The sequence below is a fragment of the Bubalus bubalis genome, chromosome 9 (assembly GCF_019923935.1).
Source record: "Bubalus bubalis isolate 160015118507 breed Murrah chromosome 9, NDDB_SH_1, whole genome shotgun sequence".
Taxonomy (NCBI): Eukaryota; Metazoa; Chordata; class Mammalia; order Artiodactyla; family Bovidae; genus Bubalus; species Bubalus bubalis.
Genome location: NC_059165.1, coordinates 104,991,997 through 105,012,700, shown reverse-complemented (window position 1 = coordinate 105,012,700; position 20,704 = coordinate 104,991,997). Strand labels below are relative to the sequence as shown.

Sequence of the window (20,704 nt, the reverse complement as noted above, 5' to 3'; positions counted from 1 at the left end):
GGTTTTCCGGCCGGCCCCGCCCCTTCCCTCCCCGGCCCCGCCCCTGCCACTCCACTGGCCGTATCGCTCCAACCCCGCGGCTTCTAACTTCCCTCGACCCTATCCCGGCCCCAGACCCCATTTGAGGGAGCCTGGAGCCAGAGAGTGAGCACTCCGAGGCTGGAGATACGCAAGAGGCGCCTTCCTATCTCTGGCAAAGGGCCCCAGGATTGGTCCAACATGTGTTCGATAAGAAATTATTAAGAGGGTGTGTGTGTCGGGGGGGGGGGGGGAGCGGAGAGCGAGGAGGCGAGTTGATCCCAGTGGCTCTTCAAGGGGTTACAATATTTCAGAACCTCATAATCTATCCGGAGCCACCAGACGTCCGGGTGCCGCGGGCTGGTATTGGAAGATTCTTGAGGTTGGGGCTGGCCAAGATGCGAACCCTGCCTGTGCTGCGTTTGAGTGTCTAGAACTTTCTGGTGTTGGCACATTAGATGGGTCGGGTGGCAGAGGAGAGCTCCAGTCCACAGGTGTAAGCCAGGTGGTGATTCAAGCCATCCTCTACTTACTCCCCCATCGCGATTTTCTCCCTAGGAGGAAGAGGAGCAGGTCCTGGCTGCACTTCAGTTTCCTCATCTGTAAAGTGGAGGAACTACACCCGGCTCGTCCAGCTGGGACAGGTCTGGGGAGCAAGGTCAGCACAGAGCAACTGCATGAGCTACTCTGCGGGTGTTGAAGAGCGATGACATTAAATGTCTGCCTCAAATAGGGGCATCAGATCCCTGGGTCGGGAAGATCTCCTGGAGAAGGAAGCGGCTACCCAATCTGGTATTCTTGCCTGGAGACGTCCTTGGACAGAGGAGCCTGATGGGCTTCAGTCCATGGTGTCGCAAAGAGTCGGACACAACTGAGCGACTAACACTTTTGGGCCACAGAGACCCTAGCTCTTGCACTTTTTCACGATGACAAACCTTTGAACTATGGAACCCGTTGAGGTTTCCTGGTTTAAAGTTCCTCTTTAAAGGATGCGGCCCCCTCGGGTTTCCTGCGTTCACAAGCCCCGTGTGTGTGCATGGTCAGTCGCTTTAGCTTTAGTCCTGTCCGACTCTTTGGGACCCCCTGGACAGTAGTCCCCCATGCCTCTCAGTCCATGAGACTCTCCAGGCAAGAATACTGGAGTGGGTTGCCATTTCCTTCTGCACAAGAGCCGGGTAGGAGAGCTTAATCAGACAACAGATCTGGTGGGTGTGCCTCTGCCCATCCCCCTCCACATCAGGCAAGGGCCCCCTTCCTGTGTCATCCCTCTCCCCAACCTCCCCTCCCCAAATGTGTGGGCCCTGGGAGCTGACCAGGCTCTCCCAGCCTGGCTGGCCGGCCTGGTAGGAAGTTGGAGTCTCTTATTACAGCCAGGGTAGAACTGTGGGGCTGGAGGGCTTGGGTTCAAATACAGACTAGAATTATCATATGACCCAGAAATTTAATTCCACTCCTAGGTATCCACCCCCATAAAGATAAAAAACAGGTGTTCAAACAGGTGTGTACCCTATTTATAGTAGAACAAGACAATCACCAAAAGGTGGAGACAACTCGTGTCCATCAAAGGATGAGTGGATGAAAACAATCTGGAATATTATTCAGCCACAACAAAGAAGAAAACAGTGACACATGCTACAATGGGCTTCCCTGGTGGCTCAGAGGTTAAAGTGTCTGCCTGGAATGCAGGAGACCCGGGTTTAATCCCTGGGTTGGGAAGATTCCCTGGAGAAGGAAATGGCAACCCACTCCAGTACTCTTGCCTGGAGAATCCCATGGACAGAGGAGCCTGGTAGGCTACAGTCCATGGGGTTGCAAAGAGTCAGACATGACTAAGCGACTTCACGATGCTGAGAGAAAGAAGCCAGCCTAGAAAGACCGCCTCATGTATGAACCCACTTACATGAAATGTCCAGAACAGGCAAATCTCTAGAGTCAGAGAGCAGATTAGTAGGTACCAGGGCCTGGAGGGAATGGGGAGTGGCAGCTAATGGGAATGGATTTCCTTTTGGAATGTTCCAGAACTAGAGGGGACAGTTGACAACATTGTGGTTGTGCTATCTGGCACTAAATTCTTTTGTATTTAAAAAAATATTGTTTTGTTTATTTGTTGGGCTGCGGGAAGGATCTTTTCACTGTGGCATGTGGAATCTAGGTCTCAGACCCAGGACCCTGCATTGGGAGCCCTGTGTTTTAGCCACTGGACCACCAGGAAAGTCCCTGAATTGTTTAAATCATTAATTTTCTGTTATGTGAATGTCACCTCAATTAAAAAAAAAAAATCTCAAGCCATTCACCTACTGGGGGTGGCCTCTGGCTGGTCTCCTAATTGCTTTGTTTGGAGGCCTCCACGGTGTAGGAGACCAGGGCATTGTAAATCACCCAATGACAGGGCCACCTGCCTGGGGCTGGCCACTTAAACGGGGATCCCACCTTCCCCCCTGGGACTCACCCTCCCACATAGGCACCTGTCACACCAGTTCTCGATGTCCGGGCACTTAAGAGGCCGCACCCAGAAATGCCCGACATGATTTAAAGGTTGCCCAGCCTCACTTGTGACCCAAGGAAAGCAAATGAAAGCCACCAGGAGGTACCGTTTTCCTGCTTCTTATCAGATGGGCCAGAAGCCAAACCCAGATAATGCTCAGAGCCGTGATTAACATCAGTGTCTCCTCACGCTCTGGTCCACAGCGTGGACGTGGCACCCCAGCCTTTCAGCCATACAGGACTAGCAAAGGGACTGTTCTGGAGGGCTCAAAGCCACTGAGAATACGTGTACTCATGTATGCACGTGTGCAAATGGAGGGAGGGGACAATCCCACAGGCTCTGACATTTGATTCTAGCTTATTTTGGGGGCTCATGACTTAGGGAACCTAGGGTGAGTGTGGGCTATGAACCTGCAGCTGAGGAGTCGGGGGCCTGTGAGGGGAAGGACCCACCTGTACTGGCTCTAAAGTCCTGCTGGAGGCAGCAAGGTATGTGCGCTGGTGCCATCCCTGGGATCTCCATGGCCTTCAGGGTCAGGTACCCAGGATCCCCACATGTCCACCCGGACCCAGGACTTTCCATCAAGCTCAGACCTGCTCCTGACCACAGTATGCTGGCTACCTCACTTGTCCTGGTCCTCCCTCAGGCCACTCCTTGCCCACCTGCACTTAGGTCCCCACCTTCCCCCCAGGGACCCCTGGTAAATAAGAGAATACCAGGACTTCTGGAGCGCTTACTCTGTACCAGGCACTCTTCAAAGTATGTGACCTCCTCACAAGCACCTAGTGAGCTGGGTTACAGATGAGGCCTGGGGAGATCATTACTGGCTCAGTCACACAGCCGCTGGCTCTAAACCCTGTCTTTTCAGCTTCACAGCCTCACGGATTGCAAGAGCTTTGTCTTGCTCACAGCTGTAGGTGGCTGCAAGTCCTCAGTCGGTGTTTGTGGGCTATTCGCTTCCTCACACTAATTGCTTTTTGCACCATTTTCCTTTGGTCCCACAGGGCTGTGTGTGGTTTGCAAAGGAATCCTGCCTCGAGGTCTCTGCATCTCCTGTGCCCACCCCCTGGGATGCCAACTCATATTATTCTGCTTGGCATGTCCATGCCAGCCTGAAAACTTCTACTCAAACCTCAAAGCCCCGTTTATAATGCCCTCTGCTTAGGAAGTCTTTCTGGGCATCCCCCTCTAGGCTCCTCTAGTCCATGTTCTCTTTCACCAGCCCATGGGACTGGAGGTATCCATAGGGTTGGGGGTGTTCATATCTGGCTTTTTTCGCCTCAATACCACCCTGTACTGGCTAGGTAAGGGTGGAGGGGTGGTGGTAAGATCATTAGGAATTTTAGATCTCTGCTACCCATCTGTCTATTCTTCCTCTCCTCTCTGGAAATGTGAAGGAAACTTCCTGGTGCAGGAAAAGTCTTGTTATTTATTTTATTAGAAAATAGAGTGTTTATGTAAAGAACATCAAAAAGTCGAGGACCTGCATGGGAGTTGGCGTGAGCAGGAGTGGATCTCAGGCTCAGCCAAATTGAGTACGGGGATCCTCTCCATGGAGTCAGGGCCTCAGGGGAGGCCAGGTAGGGAGCCCCCGGGTCCAGCAGGAGGGCAGGAAGCGGTCAGCGAGCACCACGATGCAGGGCAGAGCCGGGGCCAGCAACGCCAGTCAGCTTCTGCGGGCTTAACAGCTCACCAGGTACTTCCCTGTGGAGATAGAGTGGTGAGGGGAGAAGGGAGCCCCTAAGCTCTCCCAAACACCCCTGTAACTCATTGTTCCCACTGTCCCATGGACCCCAGCAGCCACTCATGGGGACAGAAGCATGGGATGGGGGTGGGGTTGGACACACCAGTGGGGCTTCCAGCTCCCTGCCTCGGGTTCTTACAAGGATGCCAGCCAGCCAGGGGACACTTCTTTTTTTCTTTTTTGGCTGCACTGCGCATGTGTTGTCTGACTAGGGCTCGAATCCACGCCCCTTGTAGTGGAAGCATGGCGTCTTAACCACCGGACGGTCAGGGAAGTCCCATAGAGGATACTTCTTGGTCCCTTTCACTGGGGCTCTGACCACCCATCTCTCCACCCGTACTCCCGACCTTGGGTCTCCAGGCCCCAACACCCACCTATCTTTTCCAAACACCCCAAATGTCTCCCCTCCCCCTGCATCCTAGCAGAAGCAATGAGTGGGACTTAGAGCCCAGCCTGGTCTTGGCTCTGGGGATGCGCAGTGGCAGGGTGAGGGCATACCTGTGGCAAACCTCCTCTTTACCAGTGACATGCGGTAGCCACTCCCCACCAGCTCCACGTCCACGCCGGACAGAGTGGCCCCCTCGCTGGTGAACTGAGCAGCCACAGGGCTGGGCGTGCTGGGCCCAGAGCATGGCTCCCAGCTGGCAGACAGGCGGCCAGAGCCTGGGGAGGTCTGAGGTCAGCTGTGCCCTTTTCCTCACCCCAGCCCTCCAGTGACCTGGACTCCTCCTCAGCCCTGCACCCAAGCCCTTTAACCTGTGGCTGTGTTCCCTTTGACTTCTTCTTGTGTCCTGCACCCTTTTCCTTTGGTCCTGCTGGGGTTGTGTGTGGTTTCCAAAGGAATTCTGTCTCAGGGCCTTTGCGCCTCCTGTGCCCACCCCCTGGGATGCCCTCTCTTCCCACTTTGTCAAAGGCCTTTTAAGCTTTCCTTGATGCCTACATTTCCCTGCCTCCAGCACATCCCTAGTTCTCCCCTAGTTTATTTACAAAATATTTTTAGCCATGGCTTACTGGATCTTAGTTCCCCACCCAGAAATCAAACCCCCGCCCTCGGCAGTGAAAGCTGGAGTCCTAGCCACTAGTCTGCAAGGGAATTCCCTCTTCCCTAGTTTAAATAAGCCTTTCCCATTTGAGACCTTCAAGCCCTTACATACAACCATAACTCACCCCCTGCCTCAGACACATCTGGAAGCTTCCATAGGAGTCGCTTCTCCTCCAGGTTCCTGGCATCAAGAGATCAGGTCAGGTCTTTCCCAGAAAAGATATTCAGAGCCCAGGGTCCCAGCTCAGTTGCCTCTTGACTACATGACCCAAGAAAGCCATGTCCCCTCCCTGGCCTCAGTTGCCCCATGTGTGAAACGGGGGCAGGGGTGTGGAGCAGCTGTTTCCTGAAGGCTCCTCAGCCTTATAGGACTTGTAGGTGATGCATCTGGTCCTATAAATTTGGTTTCTTGGTTGTAGGTTCTACCTTTTGTACAAAACAAAGTGGTACAGTGACTAAAAGCCCAGGGCCACGAGTGGGCGGCTGGTTCACATCCTGGTGTGACCTCTGGCAAGTGACTTTGCCTCTGTACACCTCAGCTCCCCCTCGGTAAGTGGGGATGATGGTGGTCCACCCCTCAAGGGATTGCTAAAAGCCCCGAGCCAGTCAGTGTATGCAGAGATGGAGAACAAGCCTGACATGTAGGAAGCTTTTGGTGTCAGACACGACTTTTGTTAATGATATTGCCCTTAGCCCCAAGCAAGGCACGTGCATGCATGCTCAGTCACTCCAGTCCTCTCTGACTCTTTGCAACCCCGTGGACTGTAGCCCGCAGGCTGCTCTGTCCATGGGGATTCTCCAGGCAAGAATATTGGAGTGGGCTGCCACGTCCTCCTCCCGGGGACCTTCCTGACCCAGGGACTGAATCCACGTCTGCTGCGTCTCCTTGCACTGGTAGATGGGTTCTTTAACACCAAGCTTCTTTGGGAAGCCCCTGAACGAGGTGAGCCCACAGTGAATGGTCAGGCCTGCGGTGGGCCCATCAGTTGCTGCATCGGAGGGAGGTCCACTAGGTTCTGAGCCTCCCCCAGCCTCCCGCTCGCCCTTACCAGGTGGCAGCCGGCTGCAGGCGGACATTGGTCACAGGTTCCCCCACGGGCAGCAGAATCTGGACATTGGTGAGCTGCGTGGGCACGGTTGTGGCACCGGGCTGGTAGCTGTACTCCACCGAGACCTGAGTGAGGGTCGGCCCACACTGCCAGTGGGCGCTCAGCTGCAGAGGCATGGACTGGGGACCGGGGCGGGAGAACTAGGGGGAACAAGAACAGGAAAGAGGATGTGGCTTGAGCTGCCCTGTCCTGCCACACCGCACACTATCCAGCCACGCTGCCCCTGCCATGCCACCCACCATTCAAATGGCCTGATTCTGCACTGCCTGGACACCCAAGGGGCTCCTGATACCCCAAGGGAGCTCTTTGTTGATGAGAGGTTGTACTACATGACATGTCCAGCAGAGGGCAGTAGAGTGCCTCATTCTAACATAGTCGGGGACAGGCCCTGGGAAAACGCCCCTTCTAATTTGCATAATGCAGCCGTCTGCCCCAGCAGAGTCCTGACCCCCTTACACTGCCCACCCTGCCTACCTCCCACAGCTCACTCCGCTCTCACTGCTCTCACCAGTGAGAGCTGCCTGCTCACCCTGCCCCCACCCACCACTGTCTATGCCCGCTCTGCCCCACCCCATCCACCTGGCCCACCTGGTACCGCAGGAGTACTACATTGTAGTAGGAGGCAGCTGGATTCTGCTCTGCCTGACGCTGCAGAGTCTCAGTCAGAGTCGCCATGTTGAGCCAGAAGTCTTTGGTCTCCGGGTCACTCTGGGAAGGGTCACTGCAGAGACCGAGAATAATCACCCCAACCCTTGGGAGATGCCTACACCACAGCTTCCTAAAGATGCAGATTCCCAGGCTAACCTTGGGACCAGTAAAGTGTAACTCCCAGGAAAAGGGGGTGGTGGGAAGCAAAAGAGGGAAGAAAAGTGAGTTTCAGAGAGGGAGAGTGGCTTGCCCAAGGTCACATAGCAAATCCCAGGAGGCAGAACAGAAATTCAGAGCCGGGGAGCGCCTGGCCTCCACCAGCCCCTGGTACTACCTAACTTTGCACCCTTTTCTCTAACAGTACCTGAAGAGCAGGTCAGCATTGGGCTGGAAGTGCTCAATGGGGGCCGTATGCACGAGGCGGAAGCTGAGGACGGGAGGGGGTGGGGTCCCGCTGAACACGCGTACGATGCCAGCAGGGAAGGTCATGGTCAGCTCCCCAGTTACTCGAGCCAGGCAGCTGGTGGGGGAGTTGAAGAAACTGGGCATTGGCTTAGGGCTCTACCAGGCCCCTCATCCTCCCCTCGCTCCTAGCTCCACTGTAGCCTGTGGCTCACCAGGTCCATCAGAATCAGCAAGGCCCTGACCGCGGCAGCATCCCAGCCCCAGCTGCCTCCCCTTGTGTCCCTGCCTGGACAGCAATCTGGACACCAGGAAGAATCCACAATGAGCTGAAGGGACACTCCCTTCCAGTTCTCTTTTCCCCTAGGCCACCAGGAAGCTCAAAGCAAAACATTCAGCCCTCAGCTTGGGTTTTGGGTCTGATACTCTCCTCCTCTTTGTGGCTTGATCTCATGGTGTCTTTCAGCTGGGCGCTGCCCCCAGATTATCCCTGGTGCCTTGATTCACCCTACCCTTTCCCACTCTGTGGCTGGCCTCTGGTGTTGCTCCTTCAGCGTGATGCCCACAGCAGCCTCGGAGGAGCTCCTCTAAACCATGGATACATCAGTGCCTGTCTGCCTGCCTGTGCGTGTGTGCACACCCGCTCAGTCACTAAGTCATGTCCAACTCTTTGCATCCCTGTGGACTGTAGCCCGCCAGGCTCCTCTGTTCATGGCATTTTCCAGGCAAGAATACTGGAGTGAGTTGCCATTTCCTTCTCCAGGGGATCTTCCCAACACAGGGAATCTGAATCTCCTGCTTGGCAGGCAGATGCTTTACCACTGAGCCCACCTGGGAAGCCCACATCAATGCCTTAGCCCAGTTCAAATGCCCTCTATGGTTCCTATTGTTCTCAGGATGGGCCTAGTTGTTCAGCTCCATGTTCACGGCCATTCCATGGTAAAGCAGATCATGAAACCCCGCTGAACGCTGGCCCTGCTGGAACCCAGATGCACAGCTCCCAGGAAGCCCTGTTTGCTTGTCACCATCTGCCCCACCACTGTGTACCTGGGGCTGTGGCCACGGAAGTAGGCGTGGACGTACTCAGTGAAGGCAGTGGCCACGGGCAGAGCATCCTGGGAGCCTAGGACCACAGGGCTTGGACCCCGGGAGACTCCTGGGGGTGGCAGGGAGGGAATGGGGGACAGACAGAGTGAGCACAGGTCCCAGGCTCCCGAACCCCCGCCCTCTGTGACAAAGCCTCCGTTGTATCACTTGGCCACCCACCCGGACTGGAGAAGGTGAACCTGAAGCCCAGAGAGGACCCACATACCATGTCCGGTCTGGGATGTGAAGCTGGGCCGTTCAGGGATGGAGCTGGGAGCTGAAGAGCCCAGTGGGGAGGGGCTCAGGGAACGAGACTGGAAGGGAAGAGAAGCCGGCCTGTGAAGACCCTAACAGAGGTGCCCCGATGCTGGCCCTGGAGGCGACCACCCAGCCCAGCTCCTGCTCGCCCCAACCCTACCAGGTCTCCATTGCTGCGCATGAGGGGACAGGATGCCTTCCTGGAGCGCGGTCTCCGGGATGGGGCTGCCAGACCCTCCCTGACTGCAAGGTCAGCAGGTACAGGCATCAAGTCTGGGGAACAAGCGTAAGCACAGACATGGCTCAGCTGCTGTCTGGGCCTCTTGGCGGAAGAATTCAGCCCCAATCTGAGAATCGGGCTTACAGGGGGAAACCCCCTGATGGTCAGAAGTCTTCGGGCTGCAGAGAAGGTGCTGGACACGACTGGAGACACCACATGCAACCCTGAGTCTCCCAGAAACTAGACTCGCGGCTCAAGAAGGGGTGAGCTCCCAATTGCTGGAGGCATGCAAACAAGGGCTGGATGTTCAGAAGGCAGGCACACTGTTGCAGGGGGGGGGCAGATTTTGCAGAGACCTTTTATCCAACATTTGGCAATTCTACGACCTTCATCCTCTCTGAGAGGGTCTCTCACCCTGGCCAGTGTCCAAGTCACACCCTTCTAATTTAACTAATCTCGGTGTTAACACCTCAGTTCCCCTTGCTCTCCTGCTTCCCTAGTATTCCTGCTTTGCTCCATCTATAAATGCTTACTTGCCCACCTACACCCCAGACTATGCTGTCTATCCCAAGGTTCTCAACAGGGTCAGATCCTTTGCTGTGGTGGGGCTGTCTTCCTCCCTGGCCTCCATCCTGCAAACGTCATGTGTACCCTGCCCCCAAGTGGTGACAATCAAGTATCAGTGATGCCGTTGCCAAGTGTGCCTGGAGAATAAAGGGGCAGAACCGGCCCAGTTGAGAACCTTAATTCTACAATAAACCTCTGATAACTTCATCTGTCTACACTTGTGGTCTACACTCACTCCTCTGAGCCCTGAGCCCTCCCTTGAACCAGTTCCAACCAGGGTCTTTCTTTATACCAAGGATGGTACCCTCTGCCCCCACTGTTGGGATCTCAAGTGGCCACAACTTGCAGCCCCTCTAACTCAGGCCCTAGAAGCCAAGCCACACCCAATCCCCTCCTCCCTCCCGGCCTTGACACACCCCCACCCCAGCTTCTTCCGCCCCATCCTTCCTGCTCTTTCTGCCCCTCCCTCTCCTTTCAGCTGCTCTCAGGCCCTCCACCCTGACTCCTCTTTTCTCTGGGCCCCATGTCTCCCAGCGGCTTCTCCCCACTGTTACCCCATCACCACTTACCTGGACTCACCTCCCTGGTCTCCAGCTCCCATCCTCACCGACCAAGTGGTCAAAGAGCCTGTAACTCCAGCAGGTTTCACCCCTCTCTGCTCACAGCCCCTCCCTCCTGTGGCTCTGACCTTGTTAGGGGTAAAACTCGCGTTTCTTTCTGGGATCACTGGGCCCCATCTAGTCCCATCTCCCTGTCGACACCTCCCCCTCCACTCCCTCCTTCTGCTGCTGCTGCTGGGTCGCTTCAGTCGTGTCCGACTCTGTGCGACCCCATAGACGGCAGCCCACCAGGCTTCCCGTCCCTGGGATTCTCCAGGCAAGAACACTGGAGTGGGTTGCCATTTCCTTCTCCAATGCATGAAAGTGAAAAGTGAAAGTGAAGTCGCTCAGTCGTGTCCGACTCCCAGAGACCCCATGGACTACAGCCTACCAGGCTCCTCTGTCCATGGGATTTTCCAGGCAAGAGTACTGGAGTGGGGTGCCACTCCCTCCTTCTCCCTGTCATTATTCTGTTTCAGTCACACTGGCCTCCTTGCTCGTTGTTCTTCAAAGGGCCTAGCCCACTTCTACCCCAGGGCCTTTGCACATTCCTCTGCTGATAATTCCATTCCTGGAGTCCACGTGGCTTCATCCTCACCTCCATCAAATCTCAGTTCAGCCTCTTCAGGAGGCCCTATGCTTCGGAGCCGTCACTAGGCTCCTGTCACCTCCTGCCTTGTTAAACATTCATCTCATTAATGTCCCTGCAAGGATTAGGGTTTCTGCTTGCCTGGGTTCCAGCTGTGTCCCTCAACACCCTGTTCAGGCCCTGGCCACATTAAGAACTCTCTCATCGCCCAGGGCTCAGAAAACTCTCAGACCAGGGGTAGAGGGACTCACCTCCTCCAGCCACAGCCTCCGGCCCCCAGGGGCTCGGGGATGCTGCAAGGGGATGTGGCGAGTCCGATGGCAGCAGGGACTGTGTGCCCCTTGACTCCGGGGGTGACACCCTACAAGTAGGTGGGCTCTGTGGGGTGCCGGGGCGTGGGACCCAGGAATCCGGGGAGGGACCCGGCGCCGCGTGGGATGGTGAGTCCAGTCCGGAGTCCTCCACGTTCTCGGGAGACGAGGAGGAGAAAGGCGAGGGGCTGGAGGTGAAGCCGAGGCTGCTAGAGCCTGGGGGACGGAAGGGGCAGCCTTCTCGAGACCCAACTCCTACGGAGTCCTGTCAATCCTCCCGCAGGCCACGCCCATGCTGAGATGGTCCGCCCCCATTCAATGTCTTGCCCTCCTCTGCAGGCCTCGTTCATCTCTACTGGTACCCCGCCCACCCACTATTGTCATCCCACTCCCACAAACGCCGCACCTTCTCGCCAGCTCCGCCCATTCCTGCTGTGGCCTCGCCCACCCTCACTTTGACCCAAAGGATCCCCACTTCCTCCCTCCAACCCGTCCCGCCTATCCGAGCCTCCTACTCTGGTAGTGGCCCCACCCAGCCTCCTGTAGCCACGCCCACGCCCCGAAGCCCCACCCCCATCACCTGTAAAATCTTCGTGGTCCAAGGCGGACTCTAGGGCAGGCCCAAAGAGGTTCTTGGAAACCTGCTCATCCGATTGCAGCTTCTCCGCACAGCTGGGGACACAGATTGGACAGGCGGGGTGCGTTCTATTACTTCCACGCTTCCTGCTTCCACTTCAGGACCTTGGCATACCCTGTTTTTGGTCTTGAGCTCTGTTCCCCCAAATCTCCCTACAGCCACGTCCTGCTCCTCTTCAGGAGTCAGCTCCAGGCCCTCCCCACATCTCCTGCGACCCCTCCACCACGGCCCCACCTAAAGTCACTCACTCCTATTTTCCATCACGGTCCCTGTTTTAGTTTCTTCACAGCACTTCGAAGCATCAGAGATGCTCTAATGTACTTACTATTTAAAAATCCGGGCCACTAGAATGTGACTCCGAGAAGGAGGATCTATCTAGATCATTTATCTTTGGAACCCAGAACAGCAGGAGTACACACAAAGCACTCAATAAATGTTCATCAAATGAATGACTAAGTGGTCCCTCAAAAATGGCACGTCCTTAACTCCCTGCCAGGGTAAAAGAAGGGGAGTCAGAGACCTGGGGAGGTAGCAGGGGAGGAAGAGGAAGAGGTGGTGTTGGGGACAGGCCGGGCCCACCTGCCCACTCATGTGGGCCCAATGCCCCACCCCCATGGAACCCACCTGCTGGCCCTTGGGGCTGACTGAGGTCTCTGCAGTCTCCCGGCAGTGTCCCCTGTGAGAGATGGACCTCCTGAGCCTTCCCGTCACCAGGCCTGCATGGCTTCCCACTCCACAGACCAGGAGACCAAGGCTTGGGGCTGTCCAGTCAGCCGCCCAAAGTGACCATCAAATCAGGTAGAGAGGGATCTGAACCTGAGCCAACTTGTCTCCAGCTTTTGGCTTCTCTCCCAGCCTCAGTGATCCCTTTTGGCTCTCATTTAATTCTCATGAGGCATGACCCCATGTCATTAAAGGAGAGTGAGATCAGAGAGGGCAAGCAGCTTGCCCCAAGTCACACAGCAGAGCTGGCATTCAAACCCGCATTCCAGGCCCAGTCTCCCCTCCGCGGGCGTCTTGTTGAACTGAAGAACCCTCAACAGACTACTTACGTGAAGAATGGCGTTTCATGGTGCCCTGTGGAGAAAGGGGTGGCGTCAGGTCCAGCGGCATTTGGCCAGTGCCCCCGCCCCACGCAGGGCATCTCCCCACGCCTCACCCCGGGGCCAGGCGCCTCACCCCGGGGCCGGGAGGAAGAATGAGGCTGCCCGCTGTGGCCTTGAGCTGGGCCGCAGCTGCCTTGGGACTGCAGGGTGGGGCCCGGGCTGAGGCAGGCTTGATGTGCACGTAGATTTTGCGGGGCTCCTCGTCATCAAAATCAGAGTCGCTGGATGAGAAGTGGGTGGACTCTGCAGTGCGTGCAGCGTAGTCAAGGCGTCAACACTGGCTCCCCCAGTCAACCCTCACACCCGTCCCTTCCTGCTTGTACGGCTTTGGGGTGCTGCACCATCTCCGCTCTCATCACTTGGCCCCCTCGCCTTGACACCATGCTCCTCTCCCCACAAGCCTTCATACAAGCGTGTGTCTGTGCTCAGTCATTAAGTCATGTCTGACTCTTCACAGCCCCATGGACTGTAGCCCACCAGGCTCCTCTGCCCATGGGATTTCCCAGGTAAAAATACTGGAGTGGGTAGCCATTTCCTCCTCCAGGGGAACTTCCTGACCCAGGGATCAAACCCGCGTCTCCTCCATCGGCAGGCAGTTTCTTTACCACTAGTGCCACTGGGAAGCCCCTCCACAGGGGCTTCCCTGACCTAATTAGTAAACCAGCTGCTAAACACATGACCACCTCTTCCAGGAAGCCCTTTTTGCTCTCCCCTCTGGGATAACCAAGCCCTCCTCTCTCTCTCTTGCTCAGCTCTGACCCCTCAGGGTGAGTGTCTGCATTTGAATCTGCTTGCTTCACAACTGGAGGCTCCACCAAGGATGTTCGCAGAGAGGGTGGCTAATGGTGGGTGGATCCCTGTGGATGGAGCTTCGTCCTTGCTGTGGCAACAACTGCCCCCAGAGGGCGCCAGGAGGATATTGTTCTGGGTGACATCAGGCCTGACGGTGAAACCTTCCTCATCCACCTCTGGACAAGTCTGGGGAGGGACAGGCAAGCAATGCGTTAGGCTCTCCGGTACCAAACCTCCCATCTCACCCTGCCATGCCTGCCTCCCACCTCTGGGCCCTGACTCAGATCAAAAAAAAGAACCCCAATGGCAATAACTATCTTCCCGCGGCGTGTGGGCAGGTTCTTAGAGGAAGAGAACATGCCACTACCTGTCCTGAGGGGCAAATTGAAGCGAAAGGAGGGTATTGGTCCCTCCCACATCGTCCATGGGGGTTTGCAGCTGATGTGGGACTGGAACCTGGTCCCTAAGCTGTGTGACCTCTAGCCCCTTGAGCTCCAGGCGTGGTTTCCAGGCATGGGAGTGGGGAGCAAGGCAGGACTGGACCCCTCCCACTGGGCAGTGCGGCCCGGCCCGGCCCATAGCACTTACCCCTAAATCAGGTTCCAGGGAATCTCTGCGGATGGAGAAGCAGATGTCAGTGTCTGCGCTGCCATCTCCTCTGGCCCTCCCCTCCGCCCCCAACACCAGATGTGGAACCTGCAGGCAGTCCCCTGGGCGGCTGGTGGGGCAACCTTGGAGCTAGCTTGCGGCTGGGGCCAGTGAGTCTGAGTTAGCTGAGTACAGGGCATTCTCAAACAGCTTGGGAGGGGAGGGACTTGGAAATCAGTCTGAATGTAGGACTCACCTTGGCAGGGAAATAACGGGGCCAGCCTTGGCAAAGAGAAGAATTCTGGGCTAGCCTGGGCAAGGCTAACCCTGGTCTAGCCAGGGAGACCACGGGTATAGGGAAGAATTTGGTACTAGTTTGGGCAAAGAGACTCTTGGGCTCATCTTGACAAAGGTAGAATTACCAGGCTAGATGAGAAGTGGGAAACAGCAAGTCTAGCCCTGCCAGGGAGAAATCTCAGGCCAGCCAGGGCAGGGGTAATCCTGGGTGGGTCTGGAACAGGCCACCCCTGGTCTAGTCTTGGCAAAAGGAGAATTCTGGATGACCTTGTGTGTGTGCTAAGTCACTTCACTCGTGTCCAACTCTGTGTGGCCCTATGGACTGTAGCCTGCCGGGCTCCTCTGTCCATGGGATTTTCCAAGCAAGAATACTGGAGTGGGTTGCCATGCCTTCCTCCAGGGGATCTTCCCCACCCAGGGGTTGAGCCCATGTCTCTTAAGTCTCCTGCATTGGCAGGTGGGTTCTTTGCCACTAGTACCATCTGGGTAGCCCCCTGGACTAGCCTGGGCACTGGTAATACTGAGCCAGCCTGGACAGAAGGGCTTCTGGGTTGGCCTGGGTAGAGGGGATCCTGGGCTAGCCTGGAATAGAAATTCTCTTGGGCTACCCTAAGCAGGGGGCTTCCAGGAGAGCCTCAGAATGAGGAGGGATCCCGGGTTAGCCTGGGCCAGGGCTGGGGGTGGGGGTGATTCCTCACACAGCTGTAGGTGGCTCCCGCTCCCGCCGGCTCAGTCCTGGGAGGCGAAAGGCCTTGGCTCCACGCAAACGTTTCATTGCTGAGAACAGAGGAAGGGGTGCAGATGAGCCCTGGGTAGGGGTCCCCTTCCCATTCAGATCTGCCTCCCTCATCCCCACGGTCCAGCCTGGGCATCCAGGCCCAGACGTACTTGCCTTCCTGCAGGGTAGCCGCTCTGTACGCCTCAAAGTCCAAAGGCCCTGGGACAGAAAAAATTGAGAAACTCAGCCAGGCAGGGGGACTGGGCCTGGGGAGGGTAGCAATATACCTTTGGCCACACAGTGGCACCTGGATCTGGACTTAAGGTGAGTCAGGGTCCAAGGCATGAGCCAAGATGCTGAACCAGTCTCTGAGACAGTCACGAGTGGGACGGGCCAAGGGTTCTTGGTCTTGCCTCGGATGGCTGCCACCTTGGGATGGACTGGAGGGACTGCCTGGGTTACTTCCACTTCCAGAATTTCTGGGTAGAACTTGGGTGGGTCAGAGGATGAATCATAAATGTCAGTGCAGTGGGCTGAGCCTTAAGTCCCAGGATGAGGACCTGGGACTCTCTCCCAAGGGTGATGGGAAGCCATAGAGGTTATGTGAGCAGGGGCAGGGCATGAGAAATCTGGAGCCAGTGAAAGACAAGAATGGAGATTCACACAATGAGAGGTAGCCTGAGCTGGGGCTGAGCTATAGAGACAGGAGGAAGAAAAGACAGACCCTAGTGGTTGTCTAGACCTAAGGATGTAAACAGCATTTACTAAAGTGCCTACTGTGTGCCAAGCACACAATTTTGTCCTTTATTTGCATCAAATTAGTGAACCCTGAATATTCATTGGAAGGACTGATGCTGAAGCTCCAGTACTTTGGCCATTTGATGCAAAGAGCTGACTCACTGGAATAAACCCTGATGCTGGGAAAGACGAGGGCAAGAAGAGAAGGAGCCAACAGAGGAGGAGATGGTTGGATGGCATCACTGAATCAATGATGTTCATTGAGTTTGAGCAAACTCAGTGAAGGACAGGGAAGCCTGGCGTGCTGCAGTTCATTGGGTTGCAAAGAGTCGGACATAACTTGGCAATTGAACAAGAGTAACTGAACTTTCACGACACTGTTCATTGGGCGCTACCATCCCTGCTTTACAGAAGAGGAAACAAACTCAGAGAAGGCAAGACAGATGCCCAGGGTGACACAATGAGTGACAAGGGAAAGATACAAACCCAGACGTGACCCTACAACTTGGACTCTCAATTCTTCCTTGACCCTGTACCTGGGACATTTTCAAATGGGCCTTTTGCTTAACAATCCTCAGTGGCTCCCTTGGGCCCTCAGGGAAACAGTTGAAAGGCTGACCCTGGCATTCAAGGCCTCTCTGGTATCTAGAGGTAAGAGATTTATCTGTAAGATTAGGCATCAAGTTCTCTCCCTCTGTAGGTTGCTGAGTTAGATTTGTCTTCAGTCCATTTTTTAAAAAGATTATTTTTAAAAATGTGGACTATTTTTAAACTCTTTTATGGAATTTGTTACAATACTGTTTCTGTTTTATGTTTTGGTTTTTTGGCTGCAAGGCATGTGGGAGTTCCCTGACCAGGAACTGAATCTGCACCACCTGCATTGGAAGACGTCAACCTCTGGACCACCAGGGAAGTTCCATCCATCCATTTTTTCCTTTTTTTTAACCCCATTTTTCTGGTGAGGAAAATGAAGCCCAGGGAGGTTCATTCTCTAGGCTCCGGAATCCCGTTCCTTCCCCATAGCCATGGCTCCACAGCCCAACTCCCATAGACGCCCCGACTCACCAGGCTTCTCCTGGCCTGTGCCTTTGCTCTCTGCAAACTTCCTCAGGAGCATCTCCACGCTGACATTTTCTACGTTCTGCTTAAACTCCTCGTGCACCTGGGCCAGGAGGACGGAGTCTGTAACCAGGCAGGGCCTTCTTGCCCAGCACCCCAACCTCATGCCCCACTCACCTGCCCAATTTGCACATGGGTGTCCTCCACTGAGTGGGCGTAAGAGCCCATCAGTGCCTTCATTTGCCGCAGGTGGGTCTCTTCCATGGCTTGGAAGCGCTGAGGCAGGAGGGGAGGAGCAAAATGGGAAGGTGTGGCTAGTGACCCCACCTGACCAATCAGAATGTTCCAACCCCCTGGCCTCAGTGATTGATTTGGGTAAGAGCTCTGGGACTTCTGCTGGAATCATAGAAAAAACACCTTCATATCCTGAGTCAATGAGTTGGTAGATAAATGGGGCCACTGCTGGTGGCTACTTTGCTACACACACACACACACACACACACTGGGGAGGGTATGTCTGCCTGGGAATGAAGCCCTCAGGGAGAAAAACAGATTTGAGAAGCAAAGAGGCACAACTTCCTGCCAACACCATTTGGGCACCTGGATCCAGCCATGCCTGAAGCTCTGCCCCACCCTGAACTTTTCAGTTCCCTGAGCCTGTTAAGTCTCCTTGTCAGTTTGAACGAAGATTTCTATTGCTTGCAACTTTCTATCACTGCAAAATCAGAAGGAAAAAAAAAATCTAATTCTTAATCCTGAGCTCCCAATCTGCTTTTTAAACCTCTGAGTAGACAGAGACCCAGAGAGGGGCAGTGCCTGGCCATAGGTTGCACAGCTGGTGATGGACAGAGGCTAGACCAGGAATCCAGGCTTTTCAGCCACCATGACATGTCAGGAGACTCTTGGCTTCTAAATCCTGCCCCATCTTGTTGAAAAACCTCATCAATAATAATAATAATACATCTTAGAGTGGTCTCTATGCACCTGGTACTAGTCTGAAAATTTCATACATGATGACTCATTTAATCTTTACAAGTCTATGAGGCACGTAGTATTACTGTCCCCATTTTACAAATGGTGAAATTAAGGCACAGAACTGATTTGGTCTTTGAAATAATAATAACAACAACAACAAGAGCTAACTGGCTCTAGAATTTTACAGTTTTAGCCTGTGATTCTAAGGCTTCTGGGAGTCGAGGGTTTGGAAGGTTATGGACTTCTGAGGCCCATAGCATCCTGGGCCCAGGAATGTGTAGGTCTCCAAGGCCCGGTTCTTACCAGAGCTGAGTCCAGCATTTTCTGCTCAAAGTCAGAACGGGCTGAGTTGTATTTCTCCACCAAACGCCGCAGGCTCTCTGCTGCCTTCCTGGTCTTGGTCTCCGCCTAGGAGGCAGAGGGAGGGGACGGGGTAGGGAAAGGGACACTCGGGGCACTTTTCCTGGCCCCATCCCCCAGCACGTAGACTCCCGGGGTGCCCAGGGTGCAGTTCATGCAGGTTCAATGACCATGGCTCTGTGCTATGCTTTCCCTTTCCCATCAGGCAGCCCCGCCACCTCTCGGCTAATCCCTCGGGTCTGTGTGGGCCAGTGGTGGCTGGGGACCTGCAGCTCTGCGCCCACCTTGTCCATCTCCTTCTGGCTGGTGCTCTCCCTCCGCAGCCGCTCCTGGTCCATGCAACGGTTCAGGTAGTTCTCGCGAGACTTGGGCAGGAGCTGGCTGACCCCTGTGAGGACCTGTATGGCATCTAGGGTGCCCACTGCTTCCTCTTTGCACTGTGGGGGTGGGGAAGAGCATGAGGACCCCCTGAAGCCCCTGCTGGGGTGCAGGACCTGAGCAGACCCTGGTATACACCATGAAATTCCCAGCCTCCCAAACTTGTGGGGTTCCAGGTCCTACAGAATACTTTTTTTCTGAGAATTCTATGAATTTCAAAAATTTTAACTCTTTAAATAGGTAATATTTACACATAATTCACATTTCAGAAAGTTTTAAGGAGTGAGCTCCTCTCCCATAATTCACATATCAGAAAGTTTTAAGGAGTGAGCTCAGGTAAACCTCCTCTCCTCCTTTTTTTTTTACTATGAAGTCTTTTTTTTTTCTTTTGCCCCACTGCAAGGCAGATATGTGGGATCTTAGTTCCCTGACCAGGGATCAAACCCACACCCCCTGCATTAGAAACACAGAGTCTTAACCACTGGACCACCAAGGAAATCCCAAACCTCCTATTATTACCATGATACATTTCCCGAAATAATGGGCATGAAGATCAGTGAATATGCCCATTTTTTATGACAAATGGTGACAGGCCATCCTGTTTAACTGACTGCTTTTTCCACTTAATAATTCATTCTCAAGATTGTTCCATATCAGTCCAGAGAAAACTTCCTTGTTCTTTCATTTTTTAAAGAAAATTGTGGTAAAATACACATAACGTGAAATTTGCCATCTTAACCATTTTTACGTGTATGAAGTACTACAACTCTCTTCCTTAATGGGGGTTAAAAACTGCAGATTCTAGGGCTCTGTAAATGCAAACCCTCTATGACTTTAGATTTATAAGCTTCAAATATTTTGGAATCTTGAGAGTCTAAGGTCTGGCTCTTCCAGGATTTTAGTTTTGTCAGGAGTCTAGAAGCCTGGCACTCTGTGATGACATAGAGGGGTGGGATGGGGTGGGCGAGGGAGGTTCAAGAAGGAGGGAATATATACGTGTGTTAGTCACTCAGTTGTGTCTGACTCTTTGTGACCCCATGGAGTTAGGGTCCTCTGTCCATGGAATTCTCCAGACGAGAATATTGGAGTGGGTAGCCATTCTCTTCTCCAGGGGATCTTCCTGACCCAGGGATTGAACCCAGGTCTCCTGCATTGTAGGCGGATTTTTTACCATCTGAACCACCTGGGAAGCCCCATGTTATTGTATGGGAGAAACCAACACGACATTGCAAAGCAATTACCCTCCAATTAAGAATAAATTTAAAACAACTTCATTTAAAAAATAAAGTTTAGGCCAAAAAAAAAAAGAGTCTAGAAATGTCAAATAACCAGATCTGTAGCTTCTAACGCTCTAGATCAGGGGTCGGCAGACTTTTGCTGTGAAGGATCAGGTGGTAAATCTGACATTGAACTCAGCCATTGCAGTTCATAAGCCAGCCACAGAAGATCTGAACGTGAATGGGCATGGCTGTGGCCAACACAACTTTATTTCCTGGCATTAAAATCTAAATGTCCTGTAATAGTCACACACCATAAAATATCCTTTTTTTTGATTTTTTTCCCCAATCCCTTAAAAGTAGAAAAACTACTCATAGCTCAAGGTGGTGGTCTAGCCATCGCCCGCTGGCTTAGTTTGCAGACCCCCTGCTGTTAGAATTTTGAGAGTCTGAAATTCAACAATGCTCAGGTCTGTGAGATTCTGAGTTTGATGTCGTGGAATTAACAGAGCCCTCAGGGGCACACACCAGGAGCTGGAGTTCCAAGGCCCCAGAAGTCCTGGGATCCTAGCAGCCACAGCCGTTCCCCACCCACCGGCCCGGCGACACCCACCTTTTTGTGCGCCTTGAGCTGTTCCTCCCCGTGGCGGAGCACATCCTTGATGAGATCCTGAAGCTTCCGCGTCAGCTCCAGGTGGCAGAGCGCCAGCTTGTCTGAGGAGACTCGGAAGACCTCCCAGAGCGGGGCAAAGGTCCTGGAA

General features: G+C 54.2%; 1 protein-coding gene and 1 long non-coding RNA gene across 8 annotated transcripts in view; one reads left to right on the top strand and one right to left on the bottom strand.

Annotated features, from left to right (window-relative positions):
- Positions 1–90: 90 nt before the first annotated feature.
- On the top strand, positions 91–3,732 carry LOC123335185. Its single transcript, XR_006553565.1, has 3 exons — positions 91–247; positions 577–676; positions 3,508–3,732. It is a non-coding gene; the product is annotated as an uncharacterized LOC123335185 (long non-coding RNA).
- A 191-nt stretch (positions 3,733–3,923) lies between these two features.
- FCHO1 (FCH and mu domain containing endocytic adaptor 1) overlaps positions 3,924–20,704 on the bottom strand; it is a 30,399-nt gene continuing 13,618 nt past the window's right edge. For 4 of the 7 annotated variants that reach the window (XM_006057913.3, XM_025293816.2, XM_025293817.2 and 1 more), the window contains exons 7-29: positions 20,557–20,698; positions 18,633–18,785; positions 18,292–18,396; positions 17,191–17,289; positions 17,020–17,116; positions 15,391–15,435; positions 15,197–15,275; positions 14,202–14,226; positions 13,742–13,799; positions 12,895–13,073; positions 12,768–12,792; positions 12,340–12,391; positions 11,659–11,750; positions 11,019–11,294; positions 8,953–9,065; positions 8,761–8,848; positions 8,496–8,604; positions 7,411–7,566; positions 6,987–7,119; positions 6,339–6,538; positions 5,415–5,470; positions 4,746–4,910; positions 3,924–4,207 (exon numbers count right to left, since the gene is read on the bottom strand). In XM_006057913.3, coding sequence (XP_006057975.1) covers positions 4,185–4,207; positions 4,746–4,910; positions 5,415–5,470; positions 6,339–6,538; positions 6,987–7,119; positions 7,411–7,566; positions 8,496–8,604; positions 8,761–8,848; positions 8,953–9,065; positions 11,019–11,294; positions 11,659–11,750; positions 12,340–12,391; positions 12,768–12,792; positions 12,895–13,073; positions 13,742–13,799; positions 14,202–14,226; positions 15,197–15,275; positions 15,391–15,435; positions 17,020–17,116; positions 17,191–17,289; positions 18,292–18,396; positions 18,633–18,785; positions 20,557–20,698 — 2,470 coding nt within the window. In that variant the 3' untranslated portion in view covers positions 3,924–4,184. The remainder of the gene's footprint in view (positions 4,208–4,745; positions 4,911–5,414; positions 5,471–6,338; positions 6,539–6,986; positions 7,120–7,410; positions 7,567–8,495; positions 8,605–8,760; positions 8,849–8,952; positions 9,066–11,018; positions 11,295–11,658; positions 11,751–12,339; positions 12,392–12,767; positions 12,793–12,894; positions 13,074–13,741; positions 13,800–14,201; positions 14,227–15,196; positions 15,276–15,390; positions 15,436–17,019; positions 17,117–17,190; positions 17,290–18,291; positions 18,397–18,632; positions 18,786–20,556; positions 20,699–20,704) is intronic. The other 3 variants (XM_044948318.1, XM_006057914.3, XM_025293822.2) reach the window with 3 other exon arrangements.